The sequence below is a fragment of the Aethalodelphis obliquidens genome, unplaced genomic scaffold (assembly GCF_003676395.1).
Source record: "Aethalodelphis obliquidens isolate GAN/ISIS:26980383/991018 unplaced genomic scaffold, ASM367639v1 scaffold4, whole genome shotgun sequence".
NCBI classification, from domain to species: domain Eukaryota; kingdom Metazoa; phylum Chordata; class Mammalia; order Artiodactyla; family Delphinidae; genus Aethalodelphis; species Aethalodelphis obliquidens.
Genome location: NW_020837948.1, coordinates 62048790 through 62072998, shown reverse-complemented (window position 1 = coordinate 62072998; position 24209 = coordinate 62048790). Strand labels below are relative to the sequence as shown.

Below are 24209 nucleotides of genomic sequence, written 5' to 3'. Positions count from 1 at the left end.
TAATCAATGAATTGGTAGAGTAGCAGGATACAAAATTAATGCACAGAAACCTCTTGCATTCCTATACACTAATGATGAAAAATCTGAAAGGGAAATTAAGGAATAACTCCCATTTACCACTGCAACAAAAAGAATAAAATACCCAGGAATAAACCTACCTAAGGAGAAAAAAGACCTGTATGCAGAAAACTATAAGACACTGATGAAAGAAATTAAACATGATACAAACAGATGCAGAGATATATACCATGTTCTTGGATTGGAAGAATCAACATTGTGAAAATGACTATACTACCCAAAGCACTCTACAGATTCAATGCAATCCCTAACAAACTAACAATGGCATTTTTCACAGAACTAGAACAAAAAATTGCAGAATTTGTATGGAAACACAAAAGACCCCAAGTAGCCAAAGCAATCTTGAGAAACAAAAACAGAGCTGGGGGAATTAGGCTCCCTGACTTCAGACTATACTACAAAGCTACAGTAATCAAGACAGTATGGTATTAGCACAAAAACAGAAATAGAGATCAATGGAACAAGAGAGAAAGCCCAGAGATAAACCCATGCACCTATGGTCACCTTATCTTTGATAAGGAGGCAAGAGTATACAATGGAGAAAAGACAGCCTCTTCAATAAGTGGTGTTGGGAAAACTGGACAGGTACATGTAAAAGGATGAAATTAGAACACTTCCTAAAACCATACACAAAAATAAACTCAAAATGGATTAAAGACCTAAATGTAAGGCCAGACACTATAAAACTCTTAGAGGAAAACAGGCAGAACGCTCTGACATTGACATAAATCACAGCAAGATCCTTTTTGACCCACCTCCTAGAAAAATGGAAATAAAAATAAACAAATGGGGACTTCTCTGGTGGCGCAGTGGTTGAGAGTCCGCCTGCTGATGCAGGGGACACGGGTTCGTGCCGGGGTCCGGGAAGATCCCACATGCCGCAGAGCGGCTGGGCCCGTGAGCCATGGCCGCTGAGCCTGCGCGTCCGGAGCCTGTGCTCTGCAACAGGAGAGGCCACAACAGTGAGAGGCCTGCGTACCACAAAAACAAAATAAACAAATGGGACCTAATGAAACTTAAAAGCTTTTGCACAGCAAAGGAAACCACAAACAAGACAAAAAGGCAACCCTCAGAATGGGAGAAAATATTTAAAAACAAAGCAACTGACAAAGGATTAATCTCCAAAGAATATACAAGCAGCTCATGCAACTCAATATCAAAAAAACAAACAACCTGGACTTCCCTGGTAACACAGTGGTTAAGAATCCGCCTGCCAATGCAGAGGACACGGGTTTGATCCCTGGGCCGGGAAGATCCCACATGCCATGGAGCAACTAAGCCCGTGCACCACAACTACTGAGCCTGTGCTCTAGAGCCCATAAGCCACAACTACTGAGCCCACACGCCACAACTACTGAAGCCCAGGCGCCTAGAGCCCGTGCTCCGCAACAGGAGAAGCCACTGCAAGTGAGAAGCTCGCGCACTGCAACGAAGACGCAACGCAGCCAAATTAATTAATTAATTAAATTCAAAAAAGAATCCAAAAATGGGCAGAAGACCTAGATAGACATTTCTCCAAAGAAGATATACAGATTGCCAACAAACACATGAAAGGATGCTCAACATCACTAATCATTAGAGAAATCCAAGTCAAAACTACAATGAGGTATCACCTCACACCAGTCAGAATCATCAAAAAATCTACAAACAATAAATGCTGAAGAGGGTGTAGAGAAAAGGGAACCCTCTTGCTCTGCTGGTGGGAATGTAAATTGATACAGCCACTATGGAGAACAGTATGGAGGTTCCTTAAAAAACTAAAAGTAGAACTACCAGATGACCCAGCAATCCCACTACTGGGCATATACCCTGAGAAAACCATAATTCAAAAAGAGTCATGTACCACAATGTTCATTGCAGCTCTATTTACAACAGCCAGGACATGGAAGCAACCTAAGTGTCCATCGACAGATGAATGGATAAAGATATGGCACATATATACAATGGAATATTACTCAGCCATAAAAAGAAATGAAACTGAGTTATTTGTAGTGAGGTGGATGGACCTAGGGTCTGTCATACAGAGTGAAGTAAGTCAGAAAGAGAAAAACATATACCATATGCTAACACATATATATGGAATCTAAAAAAAAAAAATAGTTCTGATGAACCTAGGGGCAGGACAGGACACAGACGTAAAGAAGGGACTAGAGGACACGGGGAGTAGGAATGGTAAGCTGGGACGAAGTAGAGAGTAACACTGACATATATACACTACCAAATGTAAAACATAGCTAGTGGGAAGCAGCTGCATAGCACAGGGAGATCAGCTCGGTGCTTTGCAACCACCTAGAGAGGTGGGATAAGGAGGGTGGGAGGGAGATGCAAGAGGGAGAGGATAGGGGGATATATGTATACATGTAGCTGATTCACTTTGTTATACAGCAGAAACGAACACAACATTGTAAAGCAAGTATACTCCAATAAAGATGTTAAAAAAAAAACCTAACTGATGCATTTCTTCTCTTTTATCCTGAAAATATGTTACTTCAAAATATTAGCACTTTGTCTATTGATATTTTGTTCTTAACATAGGACATTCTATATAAAACTGATCTTTTAACATAGTATTTTTAAAGAATTATCAAAATACCACTCTACTTACTTGTATTTTCAGACTTGAGCATTTTAATTTCTTCTGTTTTCAGTTTCAAAGTTTCTTTGAGGACTGCATTTTCACAATTTAGCCTGGAAAAAAGTACCCTCCAAGTAACTAAAACATTAATACTTTGTAGGTGAATGAGAATATTTAATCCCATAATTAGAACATGAAAACTCTAATATAATTTTTCTTACATCAAAACAGTCTAGAATTTATATATGTAATAAAATAAAAATTTAAAGGAGTGTGGTTAGACTTTGAACTTACTCTTAACCCTTCTGTATACTTAGCTGAGAAAGTATGAGAACCAGAAATACCTCTAAGTCATCTATTTTGAACATTCATTCTCTTTACTAAAGTTTCAATCAAGTTAATAACCATTTGAACACCAACTACATGCTTAGGTCACCTTCCAAAATTTGCATAAAAAGATACATAGGGAGGTACAAACTTCCAGTTGTAAAATAAATAAGTCCTGGGGATGCAATGTACAGCATGAAGCCTGTAGCTAACAATTATTGTACAGTATTTGAAAGCTCCTAAGAGAGTAGACCTTAAAAGTTCTCAACATAAGAAAAAAACTGTAATGATGTACATCAATGAATATTAACTAGATTTATTGTGATGATCATTTTGCAACATATACAAATATCAAATCATTATATTGTACATCTGAAACTAATACACTGTTATATGTCAATCATACCTCAATTTAAGAAAAAGATACATAGGGAGCTTTACCTATTGAATGAAAATTGGAATTACTTACGAGAGTTCCTAAATTGCCCACCATCGGGACTTCCCTGGTGGTGCAGTGGTTAAGAATCCGCCTGCCAATGCAGGGGACATGGGTTCGAGCCCTGGTCCGGGAAGATCTCACATGCCGCAGAGCAACTAAGCCCACAAGCCACAGCTACTGAGTCCACGTGCCACAACTAGTGAGCCCACGTGCCACAACTACTGAAGCCCGCACACCTAGAGCCCATGCTCCGCAACAAGAAAAGCCACTGCAGTGAGAAGCCCATGCACCACAACGAATAGTCCCCACTCTCAGCAACTAGAGAAGGCCTGCACACAGCAATGAAGACCCAACACAGCCAAAAATAAGTAAATAAATAAATAAATTTATAAAGGGAAAAAAAAAAGGTGCTTTATTCCTCAAGGGCTATAGACATTGCTTGAGAAACTGATTTCAGGTTTTATTAATTTGTAGGTAATTCATGGAAAGGGAATGTCTTAGATTTACATTTTTTGTTTTTTAGATATAACTGACATATTACATTAGTTCAGGTGTACAACACAATGACTCAACACCTGTACACATCACAAAATGTTCACCACAATACAGTCAACATGTGTCACATACATGGATACAGAATTTTTTTTTTCTTGTGATGTGAACCATATTTCACTTTTAATTGAGAAACTTTAACTTCGTGACCACCGTTTTAATGATACGAGGCCTGTCCCAAGCACAGCATGTAATATTCCCTAGGAATATCATGTCTTGGTAGGTATTTTATTTAAAGTTATAAATTAGACCAGATGATCTGGTGACCGTTTTTAATTACAATTCAGGCTAAATTTAATTCAGGCTAAAAACAAAACTGTAAACAAATATGGAACTCTAGTTAATGGGTCTGATTTTACAATGGTATGTATTAGCAATTCTAAAGTTACTTTCTGTATAGTCTGTGATGGAACAAATAAGTAAACATACAGGGTAACTGGAGCCAGGTGTCTCCTTGTGGGACTTACAAATGCAGAGAGGGGCAAAGCTAAGATGAACCCTGTGGTGGTGGTCTGCAATTGGAGATATGAGTATGATCTCATTGAAACGTGACAGATACATACATACATAAATGATAAAGAGACAGGTAGATAGATGATAAATCAATGACACAGAAAGACAGATAGATAGATGTATATATATGTGTGTCTGCATCTGTGTATTTTCCAGCTCTGTCCTCTGAGAGGAACTTCATGCAGTGAATCCTCAGTAGTAATGAGCACACCTGGCACTCAGATCTTGATTTCTAAACACCATTCCCCATTAAAAGGAACTGCTGCTCCTTGAAGAGATACCTAATATTGTAGGCATACTGGCCTAGAATATCTTGTACCAGGAAGCAAGAAAGTGCTCAGAGAAAAATAAACGTCAAAAAGTCACAGGAACACCTGTGCCTGATGGGGCTCCCACTGACCGAAGCTGGAAAATTTTAAGCATCAAAAGAAATTATGGTAGTAATAGCTTTTAACCCACTGAATAATGCAAGAATCCTTGAATCCGTATTGGTATAAACAAACAAATGAGAAGGAAAAACTCTTTTTTACAGTAAAATGCCAACATACAAATGTAGAAGGAAGAAGGGAATTAGAAAATTACCATTTGGCAACATTGTAGTAATAATTGCTTCAGGTAGAATATCAGTGGATACAAAAACGAGGGGGTGAAAAGTCTGCTGAGTCACGGTATAGTTACATAATTTTCAAGTATCTCTCCACAAGATGCTTATTAATTACAAGGGGAAAAACAGTGACTTAATAGTGGAGAATGAGGGCAGACGCCATACCTTAACCGAGTGATCAAGATTCACATCCTAGGAATAGGACAAATCAGCACCACATGCCTCCTGATGTGATGGACTAAGAATACACTGCTTCAGTGGTAATATTGCCCAAAATGCACAACCCAATTCAAGCCAGAAGCATCAGATACCCTCATTGTAGGATATTCTATAAAATAATGGGCCTGTCCGCCTCAAAATAATGTAAAGGTTATAAAAGATAAACACTGAAGAACTGTTTCAGATTAAAGGAGACTAAAATTTAGACATGACAACCAAATGCAACATGTGGTTCTGGACTGGTCCTGAACAGGGGAAATTGTTTTTTCTCTTTTGCTCTAAGAACATTATTAAGATAGTTGGTAATATAAAGAATAATATAACATTATTAAGATAATTGGTAATATAGCTGGCACATTAAATAATAGTATTGGGTTAAGGTCTTGATTTTTATAACTATATTATGTTATAAACGAGAACGTCCCTTTTTAAAAAAAATACAAACTGAAGTATTTAGAGTAACGGGACCCTATATATGCACAATGGTTCAGAAAATATTACCTCTATATTTATGTATTTAACTACAAAGAGAGCGAAAGAAAGGAAAAAAGAATGATAAAGTAAATGTGATAAAGAGTTAAAATTTGGAGAATCTCGGTGAAAGATATATAGGAGTTGTTCTATTCTTACAACTGTTCTGTAAGTCTTCAATTATCTCAAATTAAGAGTTAAGAAGTAATAAATCTTAAAATTAGGTACTAAAGCCATCTATAACCCCAGATACCAAATCAATTTCTCAGTGATTAAATTATAGCATATTCATAAGGTCAAAGTTATTAAATAAATTCACACTAATACAAGAGTTGCTCAAAAGACTTTGAAAAAACAGTGCAAGGCTAAAATAACTTGGGAAACATGGCTCTTAAACTGTATTTTAATATACAGTTTATACTAGTTTTTAAAGAAAGAAAATTAACAGTAACAGTAAAATATGGAACTGGTAAGTGGGTAAGCAATATGAATCTTATTTTATTTTATTTTTTTTTGGCTGTGCCACGTGGCTTGCAGTATCTTAGTTCCCCGACCAGGGATTGAACCCAGGCCATGGCAATGAAAGCACCAAGTCCTAACCACTGGACAACCAGGGAATTCCCTGAATTTTATACTTAGTGTGCTCAAAAAAGAAGAAAGCCTAAGCTACATTTGAATTATACACAGTTTAAAAATTTCCAAAGAAAAATTATGGAATAATAATATACAAACCTGTCATATCTTTGGATCCAAGATTCCTCTATATTTTTAAATCTATTGCGATCAAATTCTATTTCCCACTGCAAGGCATTTATTTCCTATAGAAAAAAATAGCACTTTCAAGGAAATTACTACAAATAAATCATTTCATGACTTTTGAATATCTGAAATAAATCATTTAGTCACTTCACAGAAATAGGTTAAAGACAAAAAACTAATTACTACTCAAAAAGAGTCTATGATGTTTATAAACACATATGACACGCCTCTTTAGCACTCAAAAAGCTTTGCTGAAACTTACTTATTATAGGGAACATTTCAAATTTGTTGCCCTGAACCTAGATTTCTCATTGTCCCCAACCCATGCAGACCCCAACATATACTCCTGGAAGTCTGAGCCCAGGACACTCCCACCAAGGGAGAGTAAAACAGGAATAGGAAGATGACCATCTAGGGTGATTCTTAACTACCTTTTTAGTGAAGATGAGATGATCAGAAAGAGGCAGGCTCTGCAGGGCAAGCAGGAGAAGAAAAATAGGAAAAGAAGAAAAACAGGAAGTGTCGATTTGGCAGGCTTAGCCCATGTGACAATCTGTTTTGGATTATAAGCTCCAAAAGGGAAGCGACAGTATGAAGTTGAAGTACACCTAGCAGAGGGTATGCACAAATGACATATCCACTGGTACGGTGATTTTTAAGGGAATTCTATTTGAAAGCTTATTGAATTGAACAAGTCTACACTATACGCTATATGTGGTCAAATACCTTCTCCAAGGATCTCTTTTGTTCCACAGTTTTTTGAAGCACTGCCTGGGTATGACTTGTGGCTTTGCCAAATATTGCCTAAGAAAAATAAAGATTGTAACAGTATAAATTAAATTTCCAATCATCCTTATATGCAAGGTGAAGTTCACATTTTTATTTTAAGACAGTAGAAAAGTACCTTGAGATGAGATTCCCACAGAGACCTTTTGTATAGAGTTTGATAGTTCAAAAGTCAGAAGATCTTGGTTTGGTTCTTTCCCAATGAACGTGAGAATGAATGAATGGATTTCGCACACAAGGACATGTACATGAACATTCATAGCAGCATTATTCATAATAGCCCAAAATACCTATCAACTGGTAAATGGATAAACAAAATGTGGCATATCTATATAATGGAATATTATCTGGCAATAAAAAAGGAAGAAAGCACTGACACATGCTACAACATGCATGAACCTTCAAAATACGCTAACTGTAAGAATCAAGAGGCAAAAGAATCTAGATAGATACTGTATGGTTCTATTTATGAAATAGAAAAGGCAAAGCTATAAAGCAGAAAGTAGATTAGTGGTGGCTGGGGATGGGAATGGGAATAACTGCTAATGGGTAAGAGGTTCCTTTTTTGGGGTGATGGAAATGTTCTAAATTAAGTTGTGATGATAGTTACACAATTCTAAGTTTAGTAAAAATAAATTGCTTAAAACAAGTGAAATTCATGACGTTAAGTTATATCTTAATAAAGCTGTTTTAAAAATCTATAGCTCAAAAAAAAAAAACTATATTAAACACTGATGCTTTTATTTTAAAAGCTATAACCAGGGAGTTCCCTGGTGGTCTAGTGTTCAGGATTCGGCACTTTTACTGCCATGGCCCGGGTTCAATCCCTGGTTGGGGAACTGAGATCCGGCAAGCTGTGCAGCATGGCCAAAAATATAAAAATAAAATTAAATTAAAAAATAAAAGATAAAACCATACTACCTATCATTGGAATGTGTACCTGATGAAAGTGTAAAAGTAACTTCTTACATTGCTTTGAAGAATTCTCAATGCTTCCTCTTTACCTTCAAGATGTCTTTGAGATGCCTCAAGTTCAGTTTTCAAAATTTCTACCTCCTGAGGAGAAAAATACAATTAGTCTTCCTATCTGTGAGATATGCAACCCCAAATGATCAATTTAGACAGTCTACATTTAAGCTCAACATTCACTTTGACTCAAAGTGCTCTGACCTTACAAAATGAGGTTGGAAATTCCTCCAGGCTTTATAAGTGGACCAGAGAGGCTAAAACTGAGATGCTCGCTGTCAGGTGCCAGTTATGACTAAAAGCCCAAATCTTTTGCTTTTACCCATCTAGGCCACACACACAGTTAATAATTTGGAGGAAAAGCTTTAGACCACATAAAATAAGAACATGATCTGCTACACAGGCTACAGTAGCTATTATAGGTAGAACCGTGCCCCCCATCCCAAAAGATATGCTCAAGTCCTAACCCCTGGTACCATAAATTCGACCTTATTTGGAAATAGGGTCTTTGCAGATGTAATTAATGTCATACTAGATTACAGTAGGCCTCAATCCAATGACTGGTGTGACGCAAGCCAAAGGTTGTTGGCGGCAACCGCCAGAAGCTAGGAGGTGGTAAAGGATTCTCCTCTAGACCCTTCAGAGGGAACACGGCCCACCCACATCCTGATTTCAGACCTCTAGCCGCCATAGCTGAGAGAGAGTCGATCTGCTCTTTTTTTTTTTTTGCGGTACGAGGGCCTCTCACTGTTGTGGCCTCTCCCGTTGCAGAGCAGAGGCTCCAGTCGCGCAGGCTCAGTGGCCATGGCTCACAGGCCCAGCCGCTCCGCGGCATGTGGGATCTTCCCGGACCGGGGCACGAACCCATGTCCCCTGCATCGGCAGGCAGACTCTCAACCACTGCGCCACCAGGGAAGCCGCGATCTGCTCTTTTAAGACACCCGTTTGTCAGGGCAGCCCTAGGAAACCAGTAGAGTAGCGGTCACCAGAAGAGATACAAAGGCACAGTAAGGGAGTTCCCTGGAGGTCCAGCAGTTAAGACCCCATGTGTCCACTGCAGGGGGCCTGAGGTTCGACCTCTGGTCGGGAAACTAACATCCCACATGCTACGGCCAAAACAAAACCCAAAAAGACAAACAAAAAAAACAAATGCACTCGAAGACGGGCTTTCTGTTCCTGAAAGGACAAGCACCCTCATAGAAACTCCAACTCCCAGCAAGATGGATGGTCTCCTCAGACCCGCTGGGGTACTTTCTAGTCCTCTGACTTCAAAGAGGTTCAATTAAGTCAGGTTATTTCAAGTCACACATACTGGGAAGACAGATGGAAGGGAGTGATTATTTTCTCCAGGAGGAGATTAGAGAAATACGTTGGAAAGGAGAACAGGAGGGCATGTTTATATGAACGGCCTTTCGGAGAGATGAGGCGACGAAGCCACTGAGATGCGGAGGCCAGTTGGAAGCTATGAGCTTGACAGTGTGGCCCGAGAATCTCTGGAAAGCCAACAGTTGACTTCCATACCATGTTAGTAATACACAAAATATCTATCAGTGGACTTTATTCACATGAGAATTTGTATGTTAGCCAGAGGACCTACCTCTAAAGTTTCCTGAAGACGTTGCCTTAATTCCACATTTGACAACTCTGAATTAGAATCTACTAGAGGGAAAAAAAAATTAAATATTGTCTTTAGCTAGTTAAATACGGGACATTTGTTTACAAAATATCAAATACAGCCTTTCCCTAAATTGAAACGAGAAAATAACTGTAATAAACCAAATGACGATAAAAACAGACAGCTTAGAACATTCCACAAATGAAAAGACACATACTTTTGAATCGAAAGACTCTTAAAAAAAAGGACTCTAAAATAAAACTGTTGTTAACGAATTGGTTACTTACTATATCCAAACACAGTATTAATGAATGTTGGTGAGTAAAGTAAATAAATTTTGGTGTTTGGCTTAAGCCTGATCAGTATCGTGATATGAATATCTAAGAAATAACCTGAATTTAATTTCTTTCCAAGGAGAATCACTAGAAGTCTCCAGTAACTTCAATTATTCTCTCCTTAATGGGATCGATCAACTGAGACATTAATCTGGGCTTCCCAGGAACTTCATTTACATTGCAGTTTCACTGGCAATAGAAAAACATTGAAGTGATAAATTATAGCAAGAGAACAGGAAGTAAAAAGAAGCAAAAAAATTTAGAAAGAATATTTTGAAGGACATTAAAAATTTCTCAAAACAATTCTTTTCTTTGCTATTCTGAACTTTCATCAACATGACAGTAACCAAGGGAAAACCTAAGTCATGTTTTTACTCTGATAATTCAGAGTTCCAATGAGGGACAAAAGTGACATTGGGGAACTTCCCTGGCGGTCCAGTGCAGGGGGCATGGGTTCAATCCCTGGTCGGGGAACTAAGATCCTGCATGCAGCATGGTGTGGCCAAAAATAAAAAAATAAAATTTTTAAAAAGTAACACTGGGTTGACAATGACAAGTTCTATTCTATTAACACCTGTGGTAGGCAGAATAATGGCCCCCAAAGATGTCCACATCTTAATCCCAGCACCTGTGAATACCTAGCAAAAAGGATTTTGCAGGTGTGATTAAATATTTGGAGATAGAAGATTATTCTGGATTACCCAGGTCCTTATAAATGAAAGAAAGAGGCAGGGGAGTCAGTATCAGCATGAGGCAGCGGGAGAAGTGGCTGTGAAGACGGAGGAAGGGTACCATGGCCAGGGAAGGCAGCCTCTAGAAGGTGGAAAAGACAAGGGAGCGGGTTCTCCCCTAGAGCCTCCAGAAGGGAGGCAGCCATGCCAACACCGTGATTTTAGTCCAGTGAAACCTGTTTTGGATTTTTGACCTACAGAACTGTAAGAGAATAAAATTTATGTTGTTTTAAACCATTAAATTTCTGGTAGTTTGGAAACTTCCTATTTGCAAGAGGAAACTAACACAATATTCTCACCTAGGATCAAGTCAACTTTGATAAAAAGACAAAAGTCAATAACTCAAAAAATATAGGAGCTCATACCATTACTATTACTTCTTGTTTATATCCCAGTAGTTTCCTCACATTTTTGTAAAGGCATCTTAGCATAATGTTCAATTTTCAACATTTTGCTTGCAAAACAGTATCCATCCTCTATGCATGATAAGGACTTGGAAGAAAAATATATAAATAATCCCATCCTAATTTCAAGAAGGATTTTGAAGGACAGAGATCGATCCCCAGCTGCACCATGTTTTCGTAAATCTGAAATGTTTCTTAAATTATTTTCATGTTGTTCTAATTGTGTTTGTTCCACTTTGGTGGGGAAGTTTTACAATGTGGATTACAAAAGATTCAGCCACACCAGAGCTGTACCTCAGTGCAGGCTGGGACTCATCCACCAGTTCCGGGTCACTTCGCAGTTGTAACATTCTATCACAATGTGATTCTGAATTTTATTCTCTCCTTAGTGTACAGCACAATTTATTTTTACTTATGATAAATTAATTTTGTTTTGAGAATTTTATGACATCCCTAAAATAACCTGAAGCCTGTGTGTTCTGCCTGTAACACTCCTTCCCCAGATGAGCATCAGGCTTGCAGTGCTCCAATGTGACCTCTCCTTTTGTGGTATGCGGGCCTCTCACTGTTGTGGCCTCTCCCATTGCGGAGCACAGGCTCCGGGCGCGCAGGCTCAGCGGCCATGGCTCACGGGCCCAGCCGCTCCGTGGCATGTGGGATCTTCCTGGATCGGAGCACGAACCCGCGTCCCCTGCATCGGCAGGGGGACTCTCAACCACTGCACCACCAGGGAAGCCCAATGTCACCTCTCTTGTCCTGTGCCTCAAACAGCAGCGCCCTAGCCCCTCCACTCACTCACTGTCTTTTCACGTATCACTGCCTGATGTTACATAGCTGTTGATTTGCAGGTTTATTTTCTGTCTGCTCTACCAGAATGTGAACTCCATGACATTAGAGCCTTTGACTATTTTATTTACTGATGTTATTCCCAGAGTCTGGTACTGTGCTGGGCACTTAACAGGTACCCAATAAATGTTTGTTGAATAAGACAAAAAAAGAACAAATGAAGTATACCACTACTTCATAAGAAAAGCAAGGTAAGTAATTACTTATTGATATAACTAACATATGTATTGATGCAGAATAATTACTGTACTTCACAATTTGTATAATACGTGCAGACAGAAACATCACTTTTACCATCACCAATCAACCTCTAGAGGTGAATGAAGATAAATTTCTAAAATCCACGATGGTGACCCATCTTCATGTGTTGGGAGGCGGAGAGCATTGGTAAAATCCACAGGGCAGAAAAGAGAAGGAGAAAGAAGATGCTGGGCATTCTTACCAGTGCTACTTTGTCGGCCGTGACAGGGAATCTGGGGTCCTTCCGGGTATGTATCATGCAAGCTCTTATGCTTGGAATACTGAAAAACGGCACTGTTTCTTTCTTCCCCATTTCTTGAAAACGGGGGAGGACTAAAGGCCTTTCCATCTGATCTTTTTCTAGATGTAAATACATGTGAAACTTGCACTTCATAAATGCCGCCGGGCCTTCTTCTGAGGCCATACCCTAAATCGCCTTCTGCCATGTCATCGTCCTCTGCTTCCCAGGCCTGCCCCTCTGCCTCACTCGGCGGCCTCGCCTCCCTGCTCATCAGCCACGTGCCGCCTTTACCGTAGGGATAAACACGTTATCTGCAGTTAAGAGAAAACAGGAGTTAAAAAGCCGTCAGTATAATCCAGGTTGGGTTTGCCAGGGAAGAAAAGTTCCTTCCTGTATTTTGCAGGCACAGCCAGCAATGCACAAGCACACAGATGCCCCTTGCAATCCAACTGAAGCGGTTTGACATTTCAGGACTTTTCGGTTAAGAAAAGATCTGACTCCTTATTTCCAAGGAAACAGGAAAGACTTTTACTGAATCCAATAATCTACTGATCAGGATAAAGCAGATCAGGCTTTGCCAAGGAAAAAGAACGCCCCTGACAAACAAGCTTACAAAGGAAAGGGATCAGTTTTCACAAGCCGAAGAGCTGTATAAAATTCAGAAGAGTCTCTGAAAACCCAGCTTCCAATGACTAAGACCATCTTGCCTCTGTTCCTCACAACGCTTTTTCTACTTCAGGTGCTCAGGGCCCTTACGCTCTCTCCTACGGCTCTACTTTGGTTCATTTTCTATTTCTGTGCAGATACGATTAGGAGAGGTTTTGTTGGGACAGTGACAGATGGAGGGAAGAAGGTCCCCCCCATCGTCCCTCTCTTTCTCTAACCATGCCACACCTGTGTTCAAAACCCTCCAGTGTTTCTCAGCACAGAGTAAAAGTCAAAGCCCTTCCAATGGCGAGGGGCCCCAAGCTCACCTCTGCCCCGTACCCTCACCCTGGCCTCCCCAGCCTCCCTGGTATTACTGACCGAGCCAGGCATTCCTGCCCCAGAGCTTCGAGTTCCCTCTGCCTGGAACATTCTTCCCCCAGCCAGATGCACAGCTGGTTCCTCACCTCCTTGGGTCTTTCCTGCAGCGTCACCTTCTCAGCGTGGCCTTTCCTGACACCCCATCTAAAACTGCCAACTCCTCTTCACCATCCCACTTCTCTGCTTGACTTTTCTTCTTGGCATTTATGACCTTCTAACATACCCCTCTATATTTTACTCATTTTTCAAAGCACACCATTCAAAGGGGGAAAGCAGTACACTTGGGAGCCTAGGGAAGCAGAAGGTGGCTCTGGCCTGCCTGCTACGCTTCTCAAAAGGTAGTGCGACCTGGACATTTCCTCTACCAGAGCCCAAACTCGCTCCCGAGGGCCCGAAGTGGAATGCAAGCTCCACAGGGTAGAGATTTTGGTCTGTTTGGATCACAATGCATGCCCAGTACCTACACAGTTATCTAAGACGTGATCAGTGCCCAACAGTACTTTTAAATAAGTGGATAAAGGGATAAAGGAATAAACAAACAAACTGAGGGACTTCCCTGGCGGTCCAGTGGTTAAGACTCTGTGCTTCCACTGCAAAGGGCGCAGGTTTGATTCCTGGTAGGGGAACTAAGCTCCTGCATGCCTCGAAGTGCAGCCAAAATAAATAGATAGACAGGTAGATAAATCAATTAATTAAATAAATAAAACCAATAAACTGAAATACTTGCCTGGGGTGAAAAACAAAACAGCCACCTCTGTAAGGCTCCACACCGGATAACCTGGGGCTAACTCCGGATAAAAATGCCCTACAGAGGGCTTCCCTGGTGGCGCAGTGGTTGAGAGTCCCCCTGCCGATGCAGGGGACACAGGTTCGTGCCCCAGTCCGGGAAGATCCCACATGCCACGGAGCGGCTGGACCCATGAGCCATGGCCGCTGAGCCTGTGCGTCTGGAGGCTGTGCTCCGCAACGGGAGAGGCCACAACAGTGAGAGGCCCGCATACAGCAAAAAAAAAAAAAAAGCCCTACAGAGAAATGCCTATCACTGAGCAACCCCCCCCCCCCCTGTGGAGCCCACTGTGGGCACCTACCTGGTGACAGTGTCCACCTGTTGGCTGGAGAGCACCGGAAATGCTCAGCCTTGTCCCTCCAGTACAAGGGCAGTGAAGAGGGACTTTCACCACCAGCCATTTCAAAACAGCTGCTTTGCTGAAGGTATTTAGAAATATTTCATCCTTTTCTCAAGACTCATTTTTTTTTTTTTAAAAAAAGGAAAATAAACACATCTGAAATCCTTTCTAAATATCCTGCTGTTTAAGTAATTGCTTACCAGGACATTCAAAAATAATTAAATCTCAGTCTTGTATTTTTGCTTAAGTCTCTCTCTTAGTCTCCCACTTTTAAAACCACACAAAGATGCCAAATAAATCTATCATGTTTGAAGGGGTTTCTGTTATTTTTAGGGTCAAGGTACCATACACTTTCAAAGTTTAAAAACAAAGGCCCTTAAAAAATTAAAAAACAGGGGCTTCCATGGTGGCGCAGTGGTTGAGAGTCCGCCTGCCGATGCAGGGGACACTGGTTCGTGCCCCGGTCCGGGAGGATCCCACATGCCGCAGAGCGGCTGGGCCCGTGAGCCATGGCCACTGAGCCTGCGCGTCCGGAGCCTGTGCTCTGCAATGGGAGAGGCCACAGCAGTGAGAGGCCCGCGTACCAGAAAAAAAAAAATATATATATATATATATACCAAAAAAAAAAAAAAATTAAAAAACAAAACAAAACAAACAAAGGCCCTTAAAAATTTTAGAGAGATACATTATAAAAGAAGATACTTGGAGAGTTCCCCAGTGGCCTAGTGGTTAGGATTCCAGACTTTCACTGCCGGTGCCCGGGTTCAATCCCTGGTCGGGGAACTGAGATCCAGCCATAAAGTGCAGCCAAAAAAAAAAGGAAGAAGAAGATACATAGATGGAAAGAGGCTCGATATCATTCATCAAGGAATTATAGATTACAATTACAAAAAACTACAATGAGATTCCACCACGTACCACTGTCAATTCCAGGTGTTGCCAAGGATGTGGACACCCAAATACACTGATGGCAGGAGTATAAGATGGTACAACCACTGTGAAAAAGTTTGACAGTTTCTTTCAAACAAGTGACCCAACAACTGCATTCTTAAGCTTTACCCATGAGAAATGAAAACATGTGTTCATACAAAGATGTGTGCATGAATGTTCAGAGTATTATTCAAATTAGCCAAAAAACTGAAAACAATCCAAATGTCCATCAACAAGAAAATGGACAAATTGTGGTAGTCCACACACAGAATATATTCAGTAATAAATAACACATTTCTGATATATGCAATAATGTGGATGAATCTTACATTATGCTAACAGAAGAACCATGTATTGTATGAAATCCAGGCAAAACAACAGATCAGTGGTTACCTGGGGTGGGAAGGTTGGCTTCAAAGGGCATGAGGGAACTTTTCTGGGGTGATGAAAAAGTCTTGTATGTTGACTGGAATGATGGTTTGTCAAAACTCATTAAACCATATACTTACAATGGTACATTTTATTATATGTAAATTATACCTCAATAATATATTAAAATGTATTTTTAAAAACAGAAAAAAAAATGAGACCTTTTAACTGGATTAGGGGAAAAGACGAGAAGTGTGTTAATCAGCTGTGTTCTCCTAGAAAAGAAAATGATTAAACTGGATGCCTTAAATTGGCAACAACTTGGGCTTCCCTGGCGGCGCAGTGGTTGGGAATCCGCTTGCCAATGCAGGGGACACAGGTTCAAGTCCTGGTCCGGGAAGATCCCACATCCTGCGGAGCAACTAAGCCCGTATGCCACAACTACTGAGCCTGTGTTCTAGAGCCCACGAGCCACAACTACTGAGCCCACACGCCTAGAGCCCGTGCTCCGCAACAAGAGAAGCCACCGCAATGAGAAGCCCGTGCACTGCAACGAAGAGCAGCCCCACTCACCACAACTAGAGAAAGCCCAAGTGCAACAAGGAAGACCCAACATGGCCAAAAATAAATAGATTAATTAATTAATTTTAAAAATTGGCAACAACCTTTAAGCCACGATCTAATAACAGCTAGCACTTGTTGCTTGCTTTCTGTGTGCGAGGCACTATTCTAAGTGCTCTACTTAGATTATTCTATTTAATCTTCACAAACACTTTACAAGACAATACTATTGTTGTTTAAGTCTAGACAATTACACTGAAGTACAGAGAGGTTAAATAACATAGCTAAAAAGAGAGAGAGCCAGATTCTGAATCTAGACCCCTCACGTCAGAGATACTGTTAGACTCTTAGCCACTGCTTTCTATCTTTCAGAGAACTTCAATGAGATTAACATCAGAGTAAACCAAGTTTCTATTATTTATGATATCAAGTAAAACTGAGAGTAAAAGTCTAAAATAGCTAGTTTGGCAACACTCAACAAAGTATATTGGACTCATTTTTTCCCAAAATTTTTATGAAATCATCTTGGTTCCTCTACAAGTTTATTTCCTAAATAAGTTTGTCTAGGGACTTCCCTGGTGGTCCAGTGGGTAGGACTCTGTGCTCCCAATACAGGGGGCCTGGGTTCGATCCCTGGTCGGGGAACTAGATCCTGCACATACGCTGCAACTAAGAGTTCGCATGCTGCAACTAAGAAGTCTGCGTGCCGCAACTAAGAAGCCCTCATGCCACAAGAAGATCCCACATGTTGCAACTAAGACCCGGCGCAGCCAAAATAAATAAATAAATAATTTTAAAAAAATGTTTGTCTATTTTTATTTGTCAAGGTAGATAGGATATTACTTACTGAATCAAAGACTAATCTCTAAGAGGCTGTATTTTACCTCCAGTGCAGCCTCCTGCCTCTGTTAAGAAGGGCGTGGTCAGGGTCTGGTAGCCAACAGTGAAGAAAACAGAATTGGTCAACGCAAAGGAAAAAAGCAATAAGAGGAAAGAGTAAGCAATCACAGGATCAGCTAAGAATATTTTTCAATGTGCCACATATATTCAGGCGTCACAGGTACACCTTCCTACTGTTCAGAGGTGAACAAAATGAGCTTTCACATGGTCTAATGCTCTAGTGTTTTTTAAAATGTAACTTTGGGAATTGTTGGCTGTGTACTCTCCCACTGTTATATACTAATTATATAGTAATATTAATATGTAATGCAGTCGGGACTTCCCTGGTGGTCCAGTGGTTAAGACGTGACTTTTGGAACACATTTCTTCTAAGAAAGGGGAAAAAAGTTGAAGTTACTAACATTCCATTCAACCAGTTTTGGTTTTGTTTTTTTTGCGGTACACGGGTCCCTCACTGTTGTGGCCTCTCCTGTTGCGGAGCACAGGCTCCGGACCCGCAGGCTCAGCGGCCATGGCTCACAGGCCCAGCCGCTCCGCAGCATATGGGATCTTCCTGGACCGGGGCGCGAACCCGTGCCCCCTGCATCGGCAGGCAGACTCTCAACCACTGCGCCACCACGGAAGCCCCATTCAACCAGCTTTTAAATGCATTCAAGGCTGACAACCAAGGAGGCAGCAGGATGTGTGACAGAGAAGGGCCCTGACCCAGAAGGCCTGGGTTCAAATCTCACACCACCACGTGCTGCTCTGTGATCCTGGACAAGTCATTTAATCTCTCAGAGCCTATTTTAGGATTTCCAAAATGGCTTTAAGCATAACTACTTTATAGGGGTATTTTGGACACTATCAATATATTTGAAATCAATGTTCATTAATATGAATTTGAGTATGTTTCTTCATTTGTCAAGTCAGGGGACTGGATAAGATTCTTCTGTTCTTTAGACCTCTAAAATTCTGGCTCTATAGCAGCATTTTCCAAAGTGTGCCCCATGGAACCCTGGCTCTATGGACTATTAGGTGTTGCTAGAAATAAAAAGGTCCTTTTGGTCTTATTATGGGTGTCTTCTTATGCCAGCCCAAGCATACATGACTTGCCCAAAATTACACAGGCAGTGGCAGGGCCAGAACTAGAATCCATATCCCTGGCTCCTGGCCCACTTGGGAATGGCGACTGAATGAACAGACTACAGACCGTGAGCACACAATCTTCTACTCTTCCATTAAAACAACTCTGAAAGTGACGTGTATCTTCCTAATTGCTAAATCTAAGATCTAGCCTCATTCCTCAGGCTCCTGCGCTTCTGCAGAAGCTGTGATGCTACTGACTCACCATGTCCAAGTCCCCCAGCCCACCTTCATTCCTCAACCCCACAGGGATCCCTGACTGGCTCCTACCTGCCCACTCAGACTCCTTTGCCTCTTCCTGTCCCTTCTGTATATGTTTGGCTTCCACTCCTGAAAACTCTTAAAATACACATCCCCAGCTTGATATCCTGCCAGCATTTCAAACACAGCTTGTTCAAAAACAAATGCATTACCCTCCCCACTGCCACCCCAGGTCTCCTGCTGAGCCCTCTGTTTCTGCAAACCCATCAATCACGCTCCAAAACATCCAGGGCCAAAACTTTGGGACTTTTTCCTTTTTCTTCTTTTCAGTGCCTTCAGTTGCCAAGTCCTCTAGGTCCACAAAATCTCCCCAAACCATGTCCTTCTTTGCATATCAACTTCACAGCCCCGGATGAACTTCTTTTACTTCTCCTGGGCTAAACCAATACTTCCCTAACTGATCTACTCCAAGCCATTGCTGCCAACTCAGTCATCTGCGAGCACAGATCCAATGATGCCCCTCTCCTGCCCAAAAACATTGCATAGCTCCCATGGTATATATGATTAAAGTAGGTGTCACCTTGTTTTCCACAACGTAACCAGTTTTCACTTCCTGTGCCATCTGCCAGTATTCCCTGGGCATGCTCTGTGCTTCCGTGGAAAAGGGATTGTACCTGCTCCCAGGCCCCCTCAGCCTGGTCTCGTTAAAGCCTCTGCCGGAGCCATTGTCCACCCAGAATGCTTTCTCCTCTCAGGCCCTCCTCAGTTCATGACAGCCACTCCCTCCAGTAGCCCTCCTGACTCCCCTGGGCCAGATGTGCTTTCTTCTACCTCTGAGCCCTCCTAGCTCTGCGTTGTATCCTTCTAATAGTCCGTATTTCCTACCTGACTTGCTTTTTTATCACACACGGCCCTACTACTGGAGGGAATGAGTGTCTCTCATTTACTTGCGCATAACAGGTGTTCCAGAGACATATAATGGATGGAATTGAAAAAGAAAACAGATTCCTGCCCAGAAAACTTGAACTAGAAGCATCCACACCCACTAGCCAGACAACTACTTCCTTAGCAAACAAGTTGATCAAACAGACACGTAATTCCTGTCAGGCTTGGCAAAAAAGGAACTGACTTCAGCCCTTTCTGTAAACAGTGATCTGCAGCATACCGCTGTAGGATTTTGTTTAAATTTTAATGTTAAAATAATTTTAGATTTACAGTAAGTTGCAAAGATAGTACAGTGAGCTCCTGTATGCTCTCTATCCAAATTCCTCTAATGCAATATTAGAGTACATTTATCAAAAATAAGAAATTAACATTGATACACGCACTTACCAAATACTTTATCAGGATTTCCCCAGTTTCTCTACTGATGTCCTTTTTCTGTTCTAGGATCCAATTCAGGATACCACATTGCATTTACTGCGCTGTAGTTTTAAGGCTCATAATTAGCAGAAAAATATAGAAAAAATAATAATAAAGGAGGAGATGAGAGAGGTAGAAAGAGTCTTTCAAAATCTATTCCTTATTTCTACAATATAAGATGAGGACATTCAACTAGCAAGAGCGTTAGAAGGAGCCAGTTTACCAGCTTGTACATAACCTGCGGCGCTTCTCGAATTTGCGCAGCCCCGCCCGGGGGTCTGGCCCCGGACCCTCTCCACTGTCCTTGGCGGGTGAGGAACCGAGAGCAGGTCTAAGTGAGCTGGACCCCAGCCGCCTCGCGCCGCCCCCGTCCCTCCGCCCCCTGAGCGCGCTCACCTGAGGGCGAGACTCCACGCTGCGCTGGCCGCCGTTCCTCCAGCCACGTGACCGCGCTGCGCGGCCCCAACCGGAAAGGCGGGCGTGGCGGCCGGGGGCCCGGCACCGCCCCCTGGCTCTGCGCCAGAGCCGGAGCTCACACGGTTAGGGGACGGCGCAGGTAGCTCTGTCCGACTTAGACCCCGGTAACGTGACCAGCTGTGCGTAACCGAGTTTTAAATAATAGCTCGAGACCTAGAAAAACAGGGCGAGGCAGTGCGTGCGTCAGTGAAGGTAAAATTAGCTGGTTCAAATATTAAGCGTCTAGGAATCGAGTAAGAGAAAGATGGAGCTGAGCTGGAGCGGCGGCTCTTGAAAAGCAGGCTTTCAGAGCTAAGGAATGAAGGGGCCTTGTAGGCCAGAGGAGCTGCTGGGGCAAAGGCCAGGCAGTGGGAAGGAGCCAGAGGGCAGGGCCTGGTGGGCCTGGAAAGCTGCTATACGGGCCACCCATTCCTGTGAATATACGGCGAAGGGCCCTACCTCCCTTTAACCCCTCCCAAAACGTGCTGGGTCATTAGCTTCACCTGGTGCAATGATTTTGGTATTATTCCCTAACACCCAACATCCTTGAAATAACTGAAGGAATTTTGTAGTGGTCAAAAACTTGACCAGATTTAATGATTACTCTGGATTAGAAATAAACTAATGCCATAGAAAATTCAGTTAACAATGACATTAAGAAGAAAAAAAGGGAATTTTATTAGGGCCAAACTGAGGATTATAACCCAGAAGACAGACCCTCAGAAAGCCCTGAGAACTGTTCCACTTGTTAGAAGTCTAAGACACAGTTATATCCGTTTTCAAGACGGAGGATCTTACGTGGAAATGACATGCTGATATTTTACATAAGGTTCACCAAAGATACATAGCCCAGGTAAGCACGTGGAAAGCGAGCAACAAGGCACCATGACCCCCTACAGAGCTGCGCTTCTTTTAGGAAGTTACATGGCTAGCATCAGAAGAAAGGGAAAAAATTGATCTCTACGGTGGAGCATGCGCTTGTATCTTTGGGGAGCTCTGGTTAATGTTTAATGCAGATGCACGTGCACATTAGGGAGGGAGGAGGCCCAGAGGGACACACAGAGAATTTTATGTTTAACTTTTCTTGTTCTGCCTTAAAGGATACATTTTATTTCATCACTAGGAAACCGTTTTCTCGCAATAACAAGCTTCTTAATCTTCCTCTTCTGCAAATCCATAACCATCCATTTCCCCAAAGTAAAGATACCTAGATATGAAGAAAACGAGACTTAGGACTGAGGCTTTAATTTCTCCTGATTATGAGCATACTAGAAGCTCAGGGATTTAGATTACCATAAAAGATCAATATGTTTATAACTTTAAAGCCGGTTCGCCTGCTGTCTTGTTTAGTGTGATGAGCATGTTCAGTAGCTTTACAAACCCCAAATAATTTTTCTTCACTTAAAACTGTGACTTAACTATTTAAAATAGCAGTCTTTAAAATTTTTCAAGTCTCTCCCCTAAAAAATAACTGTTTTCTTTGTCAGAACTTCTCCAGAATGCAGAACTTTGATTGCATGCATATAAAATTTATTATGAAACATTTTGAAGTACTGTGGTATGCAGTTAAGTTTGTGGTTTATTTTTGTGTGTATGGAGGTACATCATTTGTTGAAAGATTATTATTTCCCCCATTGATTTGTCTTTGCACTTCCATCAAAAATTGCCCCTATATGCGTGGGTTTATTTCTGGACTCTATTCTGTTCCACTGATATGTGTTCATCCTTCCACCAATACCACACTGACTGACTTTACTCTTTATAGCAAATCTTTAAATCAGTTACTGTAAGTCTTTTAACTTTGTTCTTTTTCATCATTGGTTATTCTGGTTCCTATATATTTCCATATAAATTTTAGAATCAGCTTATCAATTTTTACTTTAAAAGAGTATGCCGGAGGGCTTCCCTGGTGGCGCAGTGGTTGAGAGTCCGCCTGCTGATGCAGGGGACGCGGGTTCGTGCCCTGGTCTGGGAAGATCCCACATGCCGCGGAGCGGCTGGGCCCGTGAGCCACGGCCGCTGAGTCTGCGCGTCAGAAGCCTGTGCTCCGCAACGGGAGAGGCCACAGCAGTGAGAGGCCCGCGTACCGCAAAAAAAAAAAAAAAAAAAAAAAAGAGTATGCTGGAACCTAAGTGTCCATCGATAGATGAATGGATAAAGAAGATGTGGCACATATATACGATAGAATATTACTCAGCCATAAAAAGAAATGAAATTGAGTTATTTGTAGCGAGGTGGATGGACCTAGAGTCTGTCATACAGAGTGAAGTAAGTCAGAAAGAGAAAAACAAATACCGTATGCTAACATATATATATATGGAATCTAAAAAAAAAAAAAATGGTTTTGAAGAACCTAGGGGCAGGATAGGAATAAAGACGCAGATGTAGAGAATGGACTTGAGGACACCGGGACGGGGAAGGGTAAGCTGGGACGAAGTGAGAGAGTGGCATGGACTTATTAATACTACCAAATGGAAAATAGCTAGTGGGAAGCAGCCGCATAGCACAGGGAGATCAGCTTGGTGCTTTGTGTCCACCTAGAGGGGTGGGATAGGGAGAGTGGGAGGGAGACTCAAGAGGGAGGAGATATGGGTATATATGTATATGTATAGCTGATTCACTTTGTTATAAAGCAGAAACTAACACACCATTGTAGAGCAATTATACTCCAATAAAGATGTTTAAAAAAAAAGTATGCTGTGATTTTCCTTGGGATTGAATTTATAGATCAATTTGGAGAAAACTGACATGTTAATAATATTTATGAGTCTTGAAATTCATGAACATGGTATATCCATCCATTTGGATCTTTGATTTCTCTCATTTGATTTTCTGCATGCAGATCTTGCACATATTTTGTTAGATTTATACCTAAGTATGTAATGCTTTTTGGTTCTATTGTAAATGGTATTGTTGTTTTAATTTCCAGTTGTTTGTCACTACTATATGGAAATGCAGTTGATTTTTGTGTATTGGTCTTGTATCCTGTGACCTTGCTAAGGTCAGTTATTCATGTAGCTTTTGTGTGGTTTCTCTTTGGAATTTCTGCATAAATAATCATGTTAATTGAGAATAGCTTATTTATTCCTTTCAGCTCTTTTATTTTCTTGCTTAATGCACTGGACAGGACTTCCAGGACGACCAATTTGCTTTTTATTTGCTAGTCTTGCTTAACAAATTATATTTTTCTAATCTCCCCTTCCATAAAAATAAACCCCTTAAAAAATAAACCTCTAGATGGATTTCAGGGGCCTGTGAATCTTTGAAAAATATAAGCAACATTTTATGTTAGTACGTATATCTGTATTTCCTTGGAGGAAGTGGGTTCATAGCTTACATCGGACTGCCAAAGGGATTTATGTCATCAAAAGGATTAAGGAATAAATTTTAAGTAAAAGCACAGGTATAATTTTCATGATCTTGTTTTTCACATATGCAGCAACCAAAGTTA

General features: G+C 41.3%; 1 protein-coding gene across 6 annotated transcripts in view; it reads right to left on the bottom strand.

Annotated features, from left to right (window-relative positions):
* Positions 1 to 20832, bottom strand: part of CCDC125 (coiled-coil domain containing 125) — a 31619-nt gene extending 10787 nt beyond the window's left edge. Inside the window, exons 1-7 of one of the 6 annotated variants that reach the window (XM_027100930.1) lie at positions 20699 to 20832; positions 12663 to 13012; positions 9887 to 9948; positions 8293 to 8379; positions 7264 to 7341; positions 6511 to 6596; positions 2684 to 2766 (exon numbers count right to left, since the gene is read on the bottom strand). In XM_027100930.1, the coding sequence (XP_026956731.1) occupies positions 2684 to 2766; positions 6511 to 6596; positions 7264 to 7341; positions 8293 to 8379; positions 9887 to 9948; positions 12663 to 12972 (706 nt within the window). In that variant the 5' untranslated portion in view covers positions 12973 to 13012; positions 20699 to 20832. Of the gene's footprint in view, positions 1 to 2683; positions 2767 to 6510; positions 6597 to 7263; positions 7342 to 8292; positions 8380 to 9886; positions 9949 to 12662; positions 13013 to 14815; positions 15205 to 20272; positions 20648 to 20698 lie in introns of those variants that run through there. The other 5 variants (XM_027100934.1, XM_027100929.1, XM_027100932.1 and 2 more) reach the window with 5 other exon arrangements.
* Positions 20833 to 24209: the final 3377 nt, after the last annotated feature.